The 19,435-nt window shown below is 31.1% G+C and overlaps 1 protein-coding gene across 1 annotated transcript; it reads left to right on the top strand.

The window, feature by feature from the left end:
- The first annotated feature begins 797 nt into the window (after positions 1 to 797).
- On the top strand, positions 798 to 19,434 carry LOC107364361 (NADPH oxidase 4-like). Its single transcript, XM_015931695.3, has 10 exons — positions 798 to 1,581; positions 2,352 to 2,910; positions 3,956 to 4,109; positions 10,140 to 10,311; positions 10,392 to 10,634; positions 10,710 to 10,773; positions 10,858 to 11,071; positions 15,049 to 15,178; positions 17,612 to 17,820; positions 19,175 to 19,434. Exons 1-10 carry the CDS (start codon positions 1,501 to 1,503, stop codon positions 19,290 to 19,292), a joined length of 1,944 nt encoding a protein of 647 aa, XP_015787181.2. The 5' UTR covers positions 798 to 1,500; the 3' UTR covers positions 19,293 to 19,434.
- The last annotated feature ends 1 nt before the right edge of the window (position 19,435 follows it).

The following is a 19,435-nucleotide window of genomic DNA, read 5'->3' as shown; positions in this document are numbered from 1 at the left end:
AAATCTCACAGTGTAACCTCAGGAAGAGAAGCAATTTTACCTGTTTACCTTTTGTTTCTCCCCATTACCTTATTATTGTAATAATATTACAATTTATCGTTACCTTTTATCCTTGATCAATTTAACAAATGTTGTAAACAATTGAACAGTCCATTTTCCAGTAAGTTATTGATTGTTAAAGGTGGAAGAGTAAAGGCAACCAATTTACATTAACCAGAAAAAACGAGGTTCAGTTAAATTGTTCACAATCAACTGTTTAACATGGTTAATTTGTATTAATGGTAAATTTGTTTAGCTTGATCAAAGCGGACATTTAACCAGAAATGTAAATCTTGAAGACTGTCAAGAGGTAAACCCAAAAACCCAAGAAATGCAGGTTCAAGGGTTGATCCGGAATCACTTCTGGTTCATCTTGATGACAATAATGATGTCTGTAATTCCATGTGGTGAAGACCCACGTAAATGAATATTCAGGGTTACCGTTATGAATCTTATCTATCTTCAAGTTAACCATGAGTCGCTCATTGAGGACAAATTGAAATGAAGCACAAAAAATTGAAACAAACCTGATTCTCATCACAATGGACCGATAACTGAGACTGGTTTGCTTTTGTTCATCTTAACTCTTCCTTATTCCCAATCCTTTTACTCTCACCAAAATCATGAACACAGTTTAACACTGAATAAGTCTATCCTCATGTTCACCATGATCCTGGAAATGAAAAAGAAAAGAAAAATGAGAAGAAAATGATTTACAGGATTGCAAGGGTAAACAAGTTCATTGGCTAGGAGGATTTTATCATAACTCCTACATAATTTCCTTGTCTCTTCATGATCATGATAATGTAGGCTGACCTAACGGTATTCAGGATGATGAATAAGAATGTTAATTTCTTGCTTTTTTTCTCATTCTTTTCAACCTTTTTCTTTCCTCTTCTCCTTTCCCCTCACCTTTTCAATGCACCTTTAGAAGCGCACTTTTTTTCTTGCCTCACCATCGCAACACGTACCTTTAACCGTTAACTTTCTTCATCATTTCATTTCATCTTTTCTTTCACATTTCAAATTCTTATTCAGTTTCTCTCTCTCATGATTCACCATCATCATTATCATTCTCATCTTCAACAAACAACAATCAACATTCCATTAATTCATTTTGTCAAGTTGTCTTCAGTTTATACCTTCTATTATTGTTTTACTTTGAATTATTTACCATTCATTTAAATTATTAATCAATTGATTAGTGATAAAAGCTCAATGGAATCGATAATTAAATCTAACCTTGGATTTATTTGGATCAAAGTTTATTACCATTGGATTTGTAAGTCAAATCAACTGTAACTTTCAATCCAATTTCAAGTATAAGTTTCTTTTACTCCAATCAACACCATCATTTGAACCATTTCAATTGTCAAATGGTTTCACTTGTAAATTAATTGTGCACTTCCAATTCGTATTGTCGGTACTGTCTGTGATTAACATTTGGATAACTGCGAAAAAATGATGTCTAAATTGACACCATCAACTTTTACCCAATGCCAACGGTACATCAAGTTGTACCTAAAAGAGCATCTATTCATGGTAAGTCGCTTATTTTCAACTCAACACTAGAAATTAAATTTTATAATTTGTTGACTTTTTAGCTTCTTAATTTGTTTCAATTCTGCTAATGAAGTCTTTTGATTCTGAAACTTCAATATTTAAACAAACTCGCTTCCAATAACAATTTGCTCAGCTTTAGTCTAATTTTTGTCTTAGAGTCTGAATTGATTTTTGAAAATTAAAGTTCAATGTCAAACAGAATCATCAACTTTGACCATCTTGAAATAAACTGTCATTACTGTCAAAATTATTAGCTGTCATCAAATGGTGGAAATTAATTCAATCTTTCAACAGTTAAATTGTATTTTGGTTTTAATTTCTTTGACCGATCATTCCTTACTGATTATATCAATGTCTAAATTGTCCTTAAACTTAAATCTTCCTTGTTGAAATGTATATTATTAACCAAAAAACACTATTGACTCAGAAAAGCTGAATAACAAGCTTAGTCCAGGTTAAACTTGAAGATCTGGTCAATTGTTTTTTTCCTGGTAACGTTATTTGGTAAAGTAGTCATTTTCAGTAAATACAATAGTTTATAACCCGATGTCAGTCTTGACTAACCTAAAAAGGTTACCGTTTAGGTTGAGATTCAAGTTAAATGGCATAAATGAAAGTGAATCCAATTTTTAACCTCACACTTTCATTATTGGATCAAATCAATTTAAAACCAGAAAAATATTGAACTAAAAAATTTGTTTCTGGTTTCAACAAACCGTTTAAACCAACATTCTGGTTATCCATTACAGATTGCCTGGACAATTGTAAATCTGGCCATCTTTGGCTGGAGCTATTTTAGATACAAATTGGACCCAGCTTACCATTACACCCACCAAACCATTGGCCATGGACTTTTCATATCCAGAGGAACTGCTTCAGTTCTCAATTTTTCCTGTTTCATTATATTTATTCCCATGTGTCGAACCCTTTTAACCTCACTTCGTTCATTGACCACACCATCAATCGACTACCGAACAGGATCATTGCCAACATCAACACCCGAAGCCCATCAAACTCAACAATCTCTTCAACCCAAATTAACCATTAAAAAAGTGTCCAAAGTGTTTACCACATTAACATCTAAATTAATCTCTAAACCAATCAATGAGCTGATTGTCTCAATGATTGACCGAAGTCAACAAGTTCACATTGCCTCAGCTTATACAATCTGTCTGTCTGGTTTAATCCATTCAATTGCTCATATAATAAACTCGTCAATGGCTTCAATCAACTACAACCATCGCTATCCAACAATCAATTTAGCCTCTTTTCCTGGACAACATCCATTTCTCATAATTTCCGGATCAGGTAAAAACCCCTTTACAAGTTTACCTTTTATCCTTATATTAACCATTTTCACAGTTAACCTTTTTCCTACCTTAAAAACAATCCCAATTGTTCAATACATTTCCTTGAATTGTTAATTTTTAGCTTGACCAAAAAGGTCACATCTTAAGACACCATTTGTGATAGAATTTATTTTTTGACAAAACCTTGACCTTAACACAAAACCAAATTGTGCATATTAATGAAAAAAGGTTTACACTTTTGGGTTGGTCAAGATATTAATTACAAATTGGGTTAATGAAGAAACCGGTAAATTCAACTTCCTTTACCATTCAATTGTCAGCTTGCACTTAGACTAAGTTATAAATTAATTTAACTCTCAATCACTTGATTGTTGCAATTGATTGAACGAGTCAATTGCAGTCTAAATAGCAACAATCATCATCTTCAATGAATACACTTTTCATGTTAATCAGCTTGAACCACTCTTGATCAGCAAAATGGTTTCAAATGTTTCAATATTAACAAGAGAATCAAAAGAAATGAAAAGAAACCAGAAAATTGTTCAAATGATTAACGACAAATATTAATAGTTAATTGTGAATCAAACACTAATCATCTTCCTACATTGAGCAACAAGCTTTAGTTCAATATTAACAATGAATCTTCCTATCAGGTCAACAATTTAACTTTAATTAGAGTCGACTAATTGTAACCATTTAGCAGCAGACTAAAGACTTCCGTTTAAAGCTAAAAGAAGGGAAAAAGATTGACTTTAATAGTTGACCTGACCTTTACTATTGACCATGAGAAGCAAGTCAAATGAGCAACAATAATGAACAATAATAACAACAATGATCATGATGATATAATAAAGTGTAATAGTAAACAGATTAAGATCAGAATCATTAAAAAAGCCTCAAGAATTTAAATGAAAGGAAAAGTTGAATTGAAAGTTGTTTACTTTTAGGCGCTTTTCCGTTTCTTTTTCCCATCACATAACACTCACAACTAATGAATGCGCTTTTTATTTACAATCAAACCAAATTACCAACGAATGGCTCAGTGGCTGGAGTCACAGGGATTGCCATGAATCTTGTCTTGATGATTGTCTTCATTACCTCGACATCAACCCTTCGCCGAGACAATTACAATCTATTCAAGTATTCACACTTTTTAACCATCATCTTTGTCATCCTGATCATCTGTCATCCATTAGGGTGAGTATTGATCTAAAAAATTTTCATCTAAACTTGAAAATTCAATTTCATATCAACCAACCGGTAAACATGACTTGCTTTGTTCAACCCAAACCCACATAATCTTGAAAATTCAATCCAAAATATTAATAGATTAATCTTGAAATTCAATTTTTTGGTCAAACATTTTCATCTGAAACCAGTTTTGGGTTAAATTGCTTCTCGATTATTGTCTCCATTGTTAGGATGATCAACAAAAACCAATTGCAACGGAATTTGAATATCGCCAAAATTAACTTAAATTTTGGGTTCAAGTCCAAACTCACTTTAAATGCTTTGAAATTGTTTTCCTTCAATCCTTTACTGTGGGTTAAGCTGTCAAATTGGTAAAAATGGAAGTGATTTAAATTTAAAATTTACTTCATCATCTTAAGAATTGATTAAAACACTAATTTAACCAGTTACATCAACAATGATGATTTCATTTCCAGTCTTTAATTGCAATTGGAAAAGTCGAAATCATTTTGTCGATTGAATTTCAAATGTTCGACTAGACTAAATTTTCTTGCATCTTATGTGACCGTTGATTAGGCCTCTAGATTGATGTTGGATTAACCAGTTTTGCATCTAAATCTCAGGACTTGAAACTGTTTTCTTGAGCTGAGGATGAATTTGAAAATAATTTGGTAACAAAAAAGATTAAAAATTTGCAATTTAAAAAGTTGTCAATATTATTTTCTCAGTTCATTATTTAATAATAATCAGGAAGTCAATCTAACCTGTAACAATATCCCTTTAATAAAGACATCATTCTGATTGAATGTTTCCTATCAATCAATCAAACTCACCATTTGAATAGTAAAACAAAGCATCAAAAGTAATATAATTATAGCAGCAAAACAATGTATTTGTCAGTTTTTTCATTAAACTTAACTCACCAGTTTTCAAGCTGATCAGATTTGAGGTTACATTAATGATATTGTTGAATTGTAAGTAATGAAACTGATTAAAAGATGTTCATCAATTTTTTATCTGAAAATATTTACTTGCACTCTTTCTCGTCAGACTTTTTTGAGGAAAAAGTTTTCTGTGAAAGTTACAAAAAAATGTTCATTTCTTCAATCAAACTGTTTTTGACATATTTAACAACCGCAACTTTCGAGGTCGTTCACAACTTCATGATAAATCATTTGAAGCTCGCCTATTAAACTCGAACTGGACCTTCACCCTAAAATTTGATGATTTACATAAGTCAATAACCGATACCATTCACACATGTGAGATACAAGTGTAAAGTCAAGCACAATTTCAGGGAAACTTGTCCATTCTCTTTATGAAAGTCATCGACTTAAAAACGTAAACCGGCTCAGAAAAGATCGCAATTGAGGGAAATAGCATTCGAATGTTCTTCAGAGGACAGATAAACGAGTTGAGCCGTAGTCACTAATAAACAAAATCTTTGTGTAAAGACTTTATTTGATAATGTTAGATGCATGTTATGAGTCTATCATATCTTAATCATCCAGAATTTAAGGATTGTTTAAATTTAACAAGTAATGACTTTTGTTAGGATGATGACTTGTTTTTCACACTCGTTTCAGAATTATACTTGCTAGAATTGCTCATTCATCGATTGTTTCTGAAATGAAAAGAAATCGCAAATTATTTTCTAGCATGATAATGATACATGATGCATTATATTGGAAAGTTTATTTAGCCTATGAAGCTAGCTGAGTCTCCATGCTCTCAGCCTTTAGCCTTTTCAACTCTCCTCAGAGATAATTTATTTTGAAGAAAATAGCCAAATCAGACTCAGTTCTGAGAAGATGTTACGATTTCACAAAGATGTGATTAAATTGCAATTGTCAGTAAATTCTTGAAGACTTTGAACAAATATTAAACAATCACGAGAAATTAAAAGCAAACAGAAAATTGCAGAAACATGTGAATATTATCGAGATATTTTCATTGTGTTAACTTCAATGATATCTTGATGATTTACTCATCGAATCGTCATTAAAATGTGTATTTTTGGATAAATTCAAGTGTTCAAAACACATTCTGTCGACACTTTCTTGATGAAATCATTCCTGTAGCAATACAACTCTAGATCAATATCAACAGCTAGACTACAATTTGGCCATTTGTTTCCATTTAGACATCACTTTACTATTAAAACAATCAACTATAAATACAACATTAATACAGGACAGAACTTCTAGAAAATGGAATATCTTTATATTTCGGATTACTTGAGATTTTATTTTAATGTCTAACTTGTATAGAGTTAAGATGCAAATCGACTTCTAAAGTCGGACTTTCAGAGTCAGAGCGTCAAGTTGTTCACAAGAAAGGAATGAAATTCTTGCTGTCGAATGTTTTGTCTTTAAAGTTGAACAAAATGTCGAACGATGTTTTAACTTCAAAGCCACCTTTATTGCGTGTGTTCACTGAATCAAAATGAATGGGGCAAAGAAACAAACAGGAAAAGTTGCCATTGAAATGATGAATATTGTAACTTTTATCGCATTATTTATGTTGATATTAATTTGAATTGTAAAGTGAAAATATTGTGATTTAAGAATAAAAAGCTAGCATGAAAATGTTCAATGTTAACCTCAACACCTAAAAAAGTTCATCATTAAACTCATGTTCATCTAACAATGAGCTTCCCATATTTAACCTTCATCATCTCATTTTGGATGATGACTTGAAACTGGTTAAAAAAAGAATGAGACAAAAAAAATTCTTAACCAAAAAAAAGTTGGTAACAGCTTGAAGTATATTGTCACTTTAATGTGATTTTTTGGTTCAATTTTGCACCAACTTTTTCATCATTTCAACTCTTGAATCCACTTGAGATGAAACTGACATGGTAAAGCTAAATCAAATTGAAAGTTGAAAGAAAACTCAACTTGGTATCAAAATTTGAATAAACTTTTCATTGTAAATTCATCAACTTTTTGACCAAAAAGAAGAAGAAATGAAATCTCTTTTGGTCAAAGTTAATTGTCAGATTTAATCCACTTTAATCACTGACCTGACCGTGTTAATTACTCAACAATTTACTTTTAATTGTTTGTTAATTTCTGTTGAAATATTCATCTTTTCTTTCCTCGTTTCTCTTTCATTTTTCACCGAACATTTCAATTGTGAATTTTGACAATTTTTTACTTCTTTTGAGGCTTTCATTGAGGGAACATTGATTACAACTTCAATTGTCTCGATGGGCAAATGGTTTAAGGTCAGTCAGAAGTGAACCAATTTAGCTGATTAACTTAATCATCTTAACCAAGCCTGACAAATGATTAAACAAGGAAATTGTTCACATTAATTGCTTCCAAATCAATTGTTTTCAAGTGTAAGAAAGAGAAGAAAAATAACTAAATTCGGAAAAATTCATAAATCATTATTCAGTCAAAATACTAATCGTAAATCATGGGAAGACAATTGATTCAAATTAATTTCATCCTTGATTCCTGGTAATTGGGTTAAGAAAAAGTGGAAAAATGGAGTTTTACAATTAAAGATTAAATGCTTAAATGAAAAGCACAATTAAACAGATTAATCATTATTCAATATTAAAAACTGAGTTATCAATTTTAAGCTGTCAAGTGAGTGACAAGTCTTAAGGTTTTGCCAAAAACGATTGATATTTTTAGGCCTTTCATCTTCATCCATCAATGTTTCAATAATGATTTGAGATTCATCATGTTTAGCATTTCCAATTTCATTTAAATTTTCAGAGTTTTTCATTTCTTTCTCAGTCTTCAGGAAGAATCTGATCGATTTTTCTTCATTTTACTCGTTCTTTTGGTCATCTTTTAGTATTGAAAATCAGATTTGAATGCGATCATTTCAGCGACATTTTAGGCGAAGTGTTGATTGAAATTGCTGTTGTCCATTATAAACGATTTATGTGATTATTGATTGCTTGATAATTCATGATTTAACTGAAATTTGGTTAACAAATAAAAAGAGATAAAATAATCTGATTAAATTGAAAATGTTTACTCTTTAATGTTATTAAATTTTGCTTTTGTCTCTTTGCTCTTCTTTTTGTTTTGCATGCAAAACTATACAATATCAATGATTAATTCATTCTTTGTGTGAGTTAATGTGATTAACTTTGTACCATTTGCTTAGCAATTTTGTTGGAAACATTGATTATAATAATATGATTAAAACAAGTCTAGTTGTAAAATCAAACCTTCAAAACTTTGAGAATTCAAAAAATCGATAAAATATTTTCATCTTTTTTTTCGTATTTTGCACTAAAACATGAATATCAACTCGTAAATGTGACTTTTATAGTGAAATATGCTAAGATAATTGCTTCAAAATCGAACTCAATATAAGTGTCGCAGAACCAAACTCGAGTTCTGTAAATTTTCGATTCCAATTCTCAGATCAGCAGAAAAATCATTTCCATATTTTTTCATTTTCGTGCAACAATTTTTAGAAGTTCTTGCCTTTTTGAAAATTCATCGGACGAATAATTTACATTTTGATAAAGTTGAAGGTTCGTAGGAACTATAAAAGTTTTGAGTTTCAACGAATGCATCCAACAACTTCGAAGAATTTTGAAATTCATTCTTCTATGATTCAAATACTAGGAACACTTTAACTGGAATCAGAGAAAACACGAAATGCATATCGAACAAAAAAGAATCGAAATTTTCTGAATAAAATTTTTGAACGTTACTTTTCTTTCCAAGTCATTGGTAACGATATTGACTTGAGTACTTTCAACTCGACTAATCTCATAATGAACAGGGAAAGTGTTTAAATTTGCAAATCTAAGCAAAACCTTGAAACCAATTTTACCATGTAAAACAGTAATCTTTTCAAGTCTAATTTATTGAAATAAAGACTCGGAAAGAAGCACTGGTTAAATGGAAATTCAGCCAAAATCAAATACCTTTTTGCCGGTTCAGATAATATTCACTTAATTAGACTTGCAAATTAAACATTTGAAGCCTTCAAGTGTGAATGAAGAGGGAATCAGATGGAATGAATCAAGTTAATTCAAATTGTTCAAGATTTAAACACAATTTATTTGTCAACCTTTACAATAGTAAAACATTAAAATTCTGATTTGTTAAATAAGGTAAACAATTTAAGAAATGATGAAGTTAATTACAGTTTTATTGTAGTAAATGGCAGAACCATTTGGTTAAAGGTGATTCCTTTGTAACTCTTGAACACTTTGACACTCAAAACTCAATCAATTTCACATTGAAACAATTGATATCAATGGTTAATCAGTTGTTAACTTTGATCAACTCCTTGTTTCAATGGAGTTCAACATTTCCAATCAGATGAACAAAAAAAGTATTGAACAATTTCAAACATGGTTAAACTGAAAATTTGTATAAACTGACAATTTAGAATGAAAAATATTAGTCGATTCCCTGAAGCACTTTTATCACCCAAGTAAACATTTATCTTCACCTTGAGAAGTAGTATTCAGTTCATTTTCAAATTCAGTGTAAACCAAAATTTCTAAAGTTTTTGAAAGGAACATGAAAAAAATTACAAATGATTAACAGTCATGAAAGTAGAGAAGAGAAAAAAGTTCAATACTTTTTGAAAACTGATGATGCCGAGTTTCATGATATATAAATTCATCAAACCACCCGAGGACATTTTGCTTGTTATTTTATCATTGAAAAACTTCAATTCAGCTCATTGTAGCGCGGTTTTCCCTGTTAAACGAGTTAGTCAAACATTATTAATTTTGAACAAATCATCAGTTATTTCATTGTGACTGTAGACAGTAAAAAATGAACAAAAAACTGAATAGAAACATTTTTAATCGTAAACTTCAATCAACTGTAAACACTCCCTCAGCCTGATATTTGATCCCAACAAGGTTCGACTCTTAGCATCGCAAGTTGCATCTCAAGGGTCAATTGACTTGCAAGTCTGTCACCAGTCTAAGAGGCTTGTCTAGTCTTTACGGTCGACCTGATATGAAGCTGTCTCTGCATCAAAATGGTATTGTATTGCCCTTATTCAATGTCTAATTGTTTGCCTTTCCATTGATAGGGGACTTTTAAAGGAGCAAACCAATCTAGATCAACACACAATTGGTTGTGATGAAATTAAATTAAATTTAACCGCTCATGTGAATGGAACCACAGAGTTTCCCAAAAGTTTTAATTTAACCTCACAACACCTTCCCTGTGATCCTCCAATTTTTAAACCCTTGAATCCATGTGTAAGTTGAAAGGTAAACCTGCATTGATTAATATTGATAATTTATTTTGCTCGCTTTGTTTTTCCACTCCATGTCAATAGACTTGGATTTGGCTTTCATTTTCATTATTTATCTACACAATTGATATTGTACTGCGTTTATGGAGAAGACGTAAATCAATTACACTGATTAACTCATCAATAGCAGAGAATCATATTAACCTTGAATTGGCGCAAATTAAGGGAAACCAATCGATAATCAAACACTCATTACCTGGTCAATATGTTTACCTTAAATGTCCTCGTATATCAACCCTTGAATGGCATCCATTTTCACTTTCATCGGTAACTGTTTACAATTGTCAATCCTTTCGTCCTCCTTTCTAATTGTATCATCATGTAATTTCATTTCAATCATAGATACCAATCGTTGGAATCAATGAAACATTCAATCTCAACATTAAACTAAATGGTGACTGGACAAGTAAGTAAATTCATTTCAAGAGTCGACTGCATTTATAATTCATTTTTCACTTCACTTCTCAATTCGTCCAACCATTTAAACCAGACAAACTTGGAAATCTTATTGATGAGCAAAAATGTGACACAATCGATTCGACAATGGAAGCTAAAAAGTCTCAAAAGAAGAAGAAAAGCTTTAAACTGTACATTGACGGTCCATTTTCAAGTCCATTGCAAGATTTGCTCAAACACAAGATATGCGTTTGCATTGCCGGTGGAATCGGAGCAACACCTTTTATATCATTTCTATCACTCTTCAGGTAAATAATAAATAAATTATTTGCAATTACTAAATTTGTAGGTTCAAAAGAGCCACAAAATGAACATGAAATTTCCTAGAAAACTTTGCATTTGTTATGAGATATTATGAAAAAAACTCGCAAAATTGAATAACCAAAGTCTATTTGTTACCAAAACACTCCATGAATTAACCTTATACACGTACAGAGAGAGTCAAGAGCATTTAACTTCAACTTGATATTCACAGAGTTTTCATGAAGAAGAATCACGATTCATTTCGAGTTTTATTCAAGATTAAACATTTTCATGTTAAACCAGCATAAATTGGAGTAACATCTTGAAAAGCCATTGTCTACACTCAAACCAACTTTTGTTGCTAAAGTTTCAGGTTGAGTTGAACGTTTCAAGTGTAAACTATTAACCCAGCATCGAAGAGTTTAGTCGCTTCAATAAGGAAAATTAATAGACAAAACAATATAAAGTAAATCAAGATTTAATCAGATCGGGTTTGTAATTCACCGGTTAGTTTCGTTTGTTTCGTTTGTTTCTTTTGAACAAATGTGCTCGACGATTTTCGCATCAGTTTTGCGAATCAAGTTTATAAAATCGTGTAAGTTGATATTAATCAATAGTTAGCATTGAGATTCACCGGAAAATTTCCAGTTTGAGGTCATGTTTCGCTTTTTGTTTCATTTGTAAAACTTTGATGAGTGACTCTTTTGTATCAAAGCCCAAAACAGAAACAAAATTAATATTAATAATCGAGTAAACCTCATAATTGTCAAATGATAACATGCACTGAACATGAGACATTGAACACTAAATTTCATCTCAAATTATCTGAGAAGAGGAAACCTGATGCATTCATAATCAGATTTACATGCAAAACTCTTTGAAACCCAAGTTTGTATAAAGTCATTACAGGATACAACTCGAGCAGCAGGAAAAGCTGATGACTTTTGATAGCAAAGTGACATGCACTTGAGTTTGATTGAAAAGTATTTCAAGTTACTTTGGGTTTAATCGATTCGAGAAACACAAAAATCTTTCCATCAAACACACAGTTTATAAAGCGATTTACAAATACTCACAGGACCGAATTAACGTCAAAGAATACATTTCTTGTTCAAACTCTCTTTCCAATTTTAAAGTAGTGCCAATTGCGAAGTAAACCAAAAAACTTTCAATCATAAACTGAATAGAAACCTCTAAATCTACTCAAAGAAAGGGAATAAGCTTGAATGTGGTTTGAGTAACCCACAGAATTAGCAAATTAAATACTTCGATTCAAAAGTCAGTTCGGGTTCGTATCAAGTTACTTCTGATAGCCTTAACGCTCAGTTACAAGTCAATAGATTGAAGTCGATCGACGAGAGCTTTTGATTGATATCATGTTCATTGGATTCTGAGGCAACTTCGGCTAACCTCTTGCAATATTTTACCACAAGTTACTGTTAACCTGCAACCTGAAATCATCTTTAAGCACACCTTTTAATAGGTTTTCAAGAATGTTCACCTTTTATCCTGTTCATCTTTTCTTCATCATCATCTTGAGAGTTCCCTTCTTGACCAGAATTGCAAAGTGAAAGTTAACCTTTAATATTTTCTTTCATTTTCAAATTGTTATACTTTTCCTTTTATAATACAGATCCATCTATCATCAAAATTCATGATGAGAATACTTATTTCATGATACCTTTTCTCTCTCTAAACTTGCTTCTTACAGGGAAAAAGATAAAACAGAAATCCCATTGGAACTGTAAATCCAAGAGAATCAGTCAACTGAGAAAATCTTTTTAAACTCTTTTGAGCAATTTTCTTTTTCCTTTTCCACCTTTACCTTTTACCCTGATTCCATCCTTTGAAAGATAAATGAAAAAAAAGACGTGAAAATGTGTTGCTTTCCATCAGAATCAGAAACTCATCTGTAAAGTTTGAAGTTTAGCAAAAAAAAGATAGTCCAAAGTCTGAACAACATTGAAGGATTTTCAAGATTGAACAGTAAAAGTCAATTGAAAAGTCGACTCATTTCCAGGTTCATGATTTTATCCCATGTGAAACAATAATTTACAGTTGAATACGAAAACAAAAGGTTGGCCAGGAAAACAACAGGAAAAACTTGAAACTTGAACTTAACCATTCATTTCATGTTCATCGAGTATTTACGTTGAAAGCAAATAAGCCAACAGCTAATACATTTGACAGGAAACAATTCAAGAGTAACTCTCAACCTCTCAATAATATTCACAGAATCGTAAGCATTTTCAACTGTTCATGTTCAAATGAATTAATAAAAGCTCAACAATGGAATTGGTAAAAGCTCTTGAGAGTAAACTTTCCTCTCTTTTTTACCCAATCAAACCAGATATTAACTACTAAATATGATCACCATTACCTGAGCTCATCTTGTCATCATTTTTACTGTCACAATGTTGAGGGAATAAAGAACTTTTCTTTTCATGTTTTTTGTTTTCTTCGGTGAATTTGTTCCTGGCCACTGCTAATAGTTGACCATATTTATGGGTTGATGATGATGAGAATGAGAATGATCAAGAAAAAAGGTGATCGATATATTTACTGTATGATTTTTGGGAAACACTGGGATGTCTTTTGGTTCTGTTTGAGGAAATAATTGCCAACGAAATGATAATAATGAAAAAAAGACACAAAACTCAATAAAAGGTTTTCCTTTTTACTTCTTCTTTCTGTTCCATTATCTTTTTGTTTATGCTCTTTCTGTCAACAATTGTGTCTTTCAGATTCAGAGAGTGAAAATCATCATAATTCCAATTCCAAGTTCATCTTTTTTTATTGTCTCATTGCTTTAAGCAAGGTAAAACGCAAATTTGCTTGTTTGTAATTGTTATTACAAGACGAAGAAATCCATTGAAACAGAAGCAAAAAGTTGATATTCAATTCATTTTCCTTCAATTGCTTCATTTGCGATGATTAATGATCAAGATTATTGATGATACAGAATATTGTTGCCATAAATTGAAAGATTTCAGAAACTGATTCTACTTTTTGACTAATCAAAAAACTGGTAAACGATGTACTCATTAAAGTCGTTTAATCGAAACAAAACTCTGAATATGCCAACTAATTCTAGCATTCAATGAATGCTAGGACTTGGAATATCAATGTTAATGCAATTCAAATGTTTACTCAAATGTTTTCATAAAGTTTAGCAAATAATAAATGCGTCTGTTAAAGTAGTTTAGCTATTGAAACGATGCTTATTTATGCTCGTGTTGGAGTTCAACTGATGGCTAAAGTTGAGTTTAAAATGAAAATTGAATGAATCAATGTCAATACACGAAAGAGATGAAGTTTAACTTGTTGTTTGCTTTGTTTGTTTAGGTTACCTTAAGGTTCTGCATTGTGAGACTGGTCACTCTGATCAACTAAATGAAGGAACGAAAAATCGTTTGATTTTTCTAGCAAATCCATTGAATCTTTCTGGACAATTAATTCTTTCTGTATCCTACGAAGGCATTAAGACTAACACAAAGTTCACTCCTAACAAGAGCTCTGTTCAAGTGGCTAAAAGACGAGTTTCTAGGTTTCAAGTCATTCTTATTTACTTGGGACACTTGACTGTTCAGTTTTGCTTACTTTAGCCAAGAGAACTAATAATTTATTCTGAGCTTCTTTAAATATCGCACCAATTGACTGACCAGTAGCTCCTCAGTATTTTTATTCAATCCAGATTGAAAATGACCTTAGGTTTGTCAACTTTTATCACAATTTATTGGTTATGATAGACTTAAGTTCTTAGTTGATCGTTGCAAGATACTTCAATGTTACTCTGAGGTTGATGTAAAACCATTTGAACATTTAATCAATATTTTTTGTCTCGACATTCATGCAAGTTTCTGTTTGGGATTCGTGATTATGGGTTTGAACCAATTGAATCTGCTTTTATATTTTGATCAATCGCAAAGGATAAATAATGACATGTTACAAATTTACTAATCATTATTGGCTTTAATTACAGATCATATCCCGACATGTTAACTGCCAAATCAGTGAAGATTGAAAAGCTTTATTTCATTTGGATTTGTCGCAATGTATCCAATCTATCAGGATTCATTGAAACACTGGCTCATGTATATGGAACCTCTCAGGTAAATGATAACAAAAAGATAACATTTCAACATTAATCTGCCATTTAGGATTAATCGGCAATTATTTACATTATTAACCATTAATCTGAATTGCACTTTGAAGAACCAGAAACCAAAATAGTTGAGGAAACTTTTAATTTCAGAACTAATTTGCTCTATTCAATTACAACCCAAATTTAACCATTTTTTATTCAATGATAATCAAGTTACTATTAGTTACTAATAGCAAAGCCTATTATAATGTTACAAGAGTTGTAATCTTGATTCAACTGTTAGACGATTCAAGTGGCTTCAGTTGAAACTTTTACTCGAATCTGTTTTTAAAGCATTCAATAGTTTCAATAGCCAAGATTAACTCGATTATAAACAAATATCATTAATTTTTCAATATTGTTCAGATTATCTTATTACAACTTTCAATTGGTCCAATTATGTACCAGGAATGGGTTAATGTTTAAACATTAATCTGATCAACTCAAGTGAAAAGAGATTATGTTTGATTTGGAATAGGAATTAAATGGAAATGCAAAATAAATGATGAATCCTGATTTATTTGAATGGCAAGATAAATAGCAAAAATTGTTGAATAATCAACTTGTGTTAAGAATCTAATCAACTACACTTGTAATCACTGGATCGCATCATTATTGGATGCATTATTCAATTGAAACCCAAAATTAATATAAATGAAGTTTATTCAAATAAGCATGATACAAAACGTGTCATTCAGGCAATCATTTGGCTTGATGAGTGCAAACTCTAAATTATCATAGTTAATCAGGTTTATTGAGACGATCAATTTTATTCTGGGATTATTGCTGTTTCACAAGATAAACATCATGAAAGGTTTCATTGTGTTTTGATAGGAATAAGCCAATGCTAAAGAAAATGCAAGCAAAACATGGAATAAATTGTCCAACATGAATGATGAAGATTACAATTTTTGATCACAAATGCCCTTCAAGTAACGGTAAAACAAGTTTTATTGGTGAAGTTTTTGGATCACAGTGATTAGCGTGATTAATCCAATTGCAATAAATGCGCACATTTTTCGTTGCAATAACAATGCAAAATAATAAGATGAAAATCATTGAGTTGTCCATAATTCATTGTAATTGGTTTAGGTTTTAATGTTTGCTTAGGTTAGATTGGGTTAGATTAGGCAATAGATGGCAGAGCCAAATCGATTTTAGAAATGATCGAATCAAAAATTTGTTAGGAATTCGATTTTTTTATCAGAGTTTATTTCCATCTATGAATTTCAGATTTAAATCAGATAATTCAATTCGATTAAGAGCATTAACTGTTTTGCTTTAATTGGTTAATTGACAAAAATTTACTAATTAATTACAATAAAACCTGACTTTTATTGACGAATCGATTTTTATTGATCGATTCTTGTCGATTTTTAAAGGCAAAAATCGGTAGAATCGATTCGAAAAGGTCTTGAAATGATCGTTTTAAGTTTAATCAGTTTTTTGTCCCAATAATAATGCAAAATAAAGTGATTTTATCCAAAAATTGAACCAAAATTAAGACTTTGAAACACATTTCAATCTGTTATCATCTTAAAATGTTTATTTAAATCAACTTTAATGATCGCAAGTTAGTAGACATTAGATTAACTTAGTCTTGACATTTTATCGTCAGAAAATATCGAATAATTGGCAAAATAAAAATAATAACAGCACTTAGTTGATGCTTTAGGTTGAAAGGAGAAAGCATGAAACTTGAAAAAAAAGATGAAACAGAATCTGGTTTGATGAAGTAAACAGGGAAGGATAATAATGATAATATTGAACTCGACTGTTTTTTATCCCAAAAGATGAAAACTTTTTCTACTTTTGAGCATTTTTATTTTCGCTTTCATTTCACTTTCTCATTGTTGTTTACTCGAGATAAGAGTAACAATCAATCTCAAGCCTGGAAGGAAAAAAAATGTCAACTTCAATGATGAAAAGAATGAGAAAAAGAGGAAACAAAAGTCATATCATGTTATCATGAAATTCAATGTGGAAAATAGAAAAGAATATCACATTTTCTCATGGAAAATGCAACTTTTTTTCTGTCTTCCCTGTTCAACTTGTCGACATTATTTTATCCTTCGACAGTTATATGTTTTAAAATTTAACACACAGTTTCAGCCTTTTCCATGAAACGAACACCTAATTCAATTTCAATGTTGCAATTGGTTCAATTAATCACAGTAATCAAAGTGCAATCCAAGTTGAACAATTGCTTCAAATGTAAGCTTCAACACTTGCAATTTGTATTTGCCTTTTGGGATGCTTTTCATCATTAACTGTAAATTAATTGTCACCATAATTAATTATAGACTAAACATAATCAATCCATGTTTCTTGTTCAGCCATTAATTGAATAATTTTTCCTCTTTTTTCCCTCTTTGCCATCAAAATTAACTGCAAATCAAAGTCAATTAAACGCTGCACTCAACGAAGTCCCTTTCGTTTGACAATCTATTTAACCCAAGAGAGCCAGGAGACAATGTTGGTTAATGTTAATCGATTGGGTGTTCAAGATGAAATGTTGATAAACAAATTGCTTCGTAATTCAATTTTCCTGGGTAAACCCAAATTGAGGGCAATCTTTCAACAATTACAGCGAACCCATCAACAGCAAAAGTAAGTAATAATAATAAATTGTCAAAGCCTAAACCACCCACTGAACATGAAGAATCATTTCCATGTTTTTTCGCCTCATATAGCATTGTTCATCATTCACCAGAGACAACCTCTAAGAATGAAAATAAAAGTTGAAAATGTTGATTTGGTTTCAATGACAAAAGCTCAACATTGTGTTACTAAAGTAATCAAAAGTTCAATAACTGAATAGTTTTGAAATGTAAATGATCAAGTGAAGGTTTTAACAACTTTAAAGCAATTGATTAGCAATAATTTTGGGTTAGTTTCTGGTTCAAAAGGATCTCAAATGAAAAATGGACATTTTAACCAGAAAAGCTTCTGCAATTGACTTTAAGACAAAACAAAATTTATTAATAATTTATCCGAAGTTCAACTTCTGGTATGAATATGAATTCATGATTTATCAATATTATCAAATGAAACACAACATTTAGCTGACAAAAAGACTTTTCACCTTTCCCATTTTTCCTCATTCTATCTCACAGTTACACTTAATTTCATTCAAAATTTGATTAAAGACAAGGTTCATCTTGATATCAAATGAACTTTAAACACAAGATCGACCGTGAAACATGAAATGATAATTGATACAAGTGAACATTTATTCTTGGCGAAATTATATTTTTATTTTAATCTTTCATTCCCTTTGCCCTCCTGGATCACACCAACATCTCTCAACATGATCATCATTTGTTCATCATTTTTATCCACTCATTTCAATTGGCATCAATATTGATTATATTCCATGATTCTGTTTGCCCTGTTTGTCTTGTTCATTTTCTCAGCAAACCTTCTCATTCCATTCCTTATCAGAACTCTGTTCCTCTCAATTTTTTCCTCCGTTTCTTTTTCTTCCTCCTCATCATTATCGTCATCACTTTTCCCATTCTCATCTTCATCTCCTTCCATGGTTTCTCTATTCATCCATCCATATCTATCTTTTTTGTTCTCTTTCCTTCCAACTCCCAGTCTAATGTTGTTCATGTTCACCTTAATTTGGAGTAGCTTTTCATTAACCATTCCATCCTCATCCTTTTCTTCCTCCTCCTCTTTATCATCAGATTTAGTTAATAGGAAATGGATTACCAACAAACTAATAATAGATCAACATCGAAAAATGATTTTCAATGAATAAACTTGAAACAAACCAAAGTCAGGCAAACATTTACCCAAACGAAAGCACCTGAAGAAGGCAGCAACAGAAGCTAAATATTTTTCAGCAAAGTGTCCAAAGTTTCAGAATCAATGTTAGAAAAAAAATGGAAATCGAAAAAATCATGTTCGTTGATCGTAAACTGTTTCAAATGAATAATTAAACTTTTCTCTTTCACAGAGTTTCAGTCTTTTGCTCTGGACCTTTAAATATGCGCCGAGAAGTCAAGAAAACTTGCCATTCAATGAACTTATCTGGAAGTCATTTCGTCTTTAAACATGAAGATTTTGGCTTTTAAACTGTAAATATTTGGTTAACGAAACAATGGCCAAAAATTTGGTAATCAAATGGAAACCAGATTATTGTAAATAAACCAAAAAAAGAGACAAAATCAAGATTGAAATTCATATTGAATAAAGAAGTTTTTTCCCCACAAAAAAT

This window comes from Tetranychus urticae, chromosome 1 (genome assembly GCF_039701765.1).
Source record: "Tetranychus urticae isolate SD_2017Ah chromosome 1, NJAU_TeUrti_SD_1.0, whole genome shotgun sequence".
NCBI classification, from domain to species: Eukaryota; Metazoa; Arthropoda; class Arachnida; order Trombidiformes; family Tetranychidae; genus Tetranychus; species Tetranychus urticae.
The sequence above is the reverse complement of the archived record's forward strand: the minus strand, read 5'-3'. Positions and strand labels throughout refer to the sequence as shown.

Coding starts and splice junctions, on each gene's coding strand:
- LOC107364361 (XM_015931695.3), top strand. CDS start 1,501: ATGATGTCTAAATTGACACCATCAACTTTTACCCAATGCCAACGGTAC. Junction 4,110..10,139: donor ATCATCTGTCATCCATTAGG/GTGAGTATTGAT, acceptor TTCCATTGATAG/GGGACTTTTAAAGGAGCAAA. Junction 17,821..19,174: donor CGAACCCATCAACAGCAAAA/GTAAGTAATAAT, acceptor TCTCTTTCACAG/AGTTTCAGTCTTTTGCTCTG.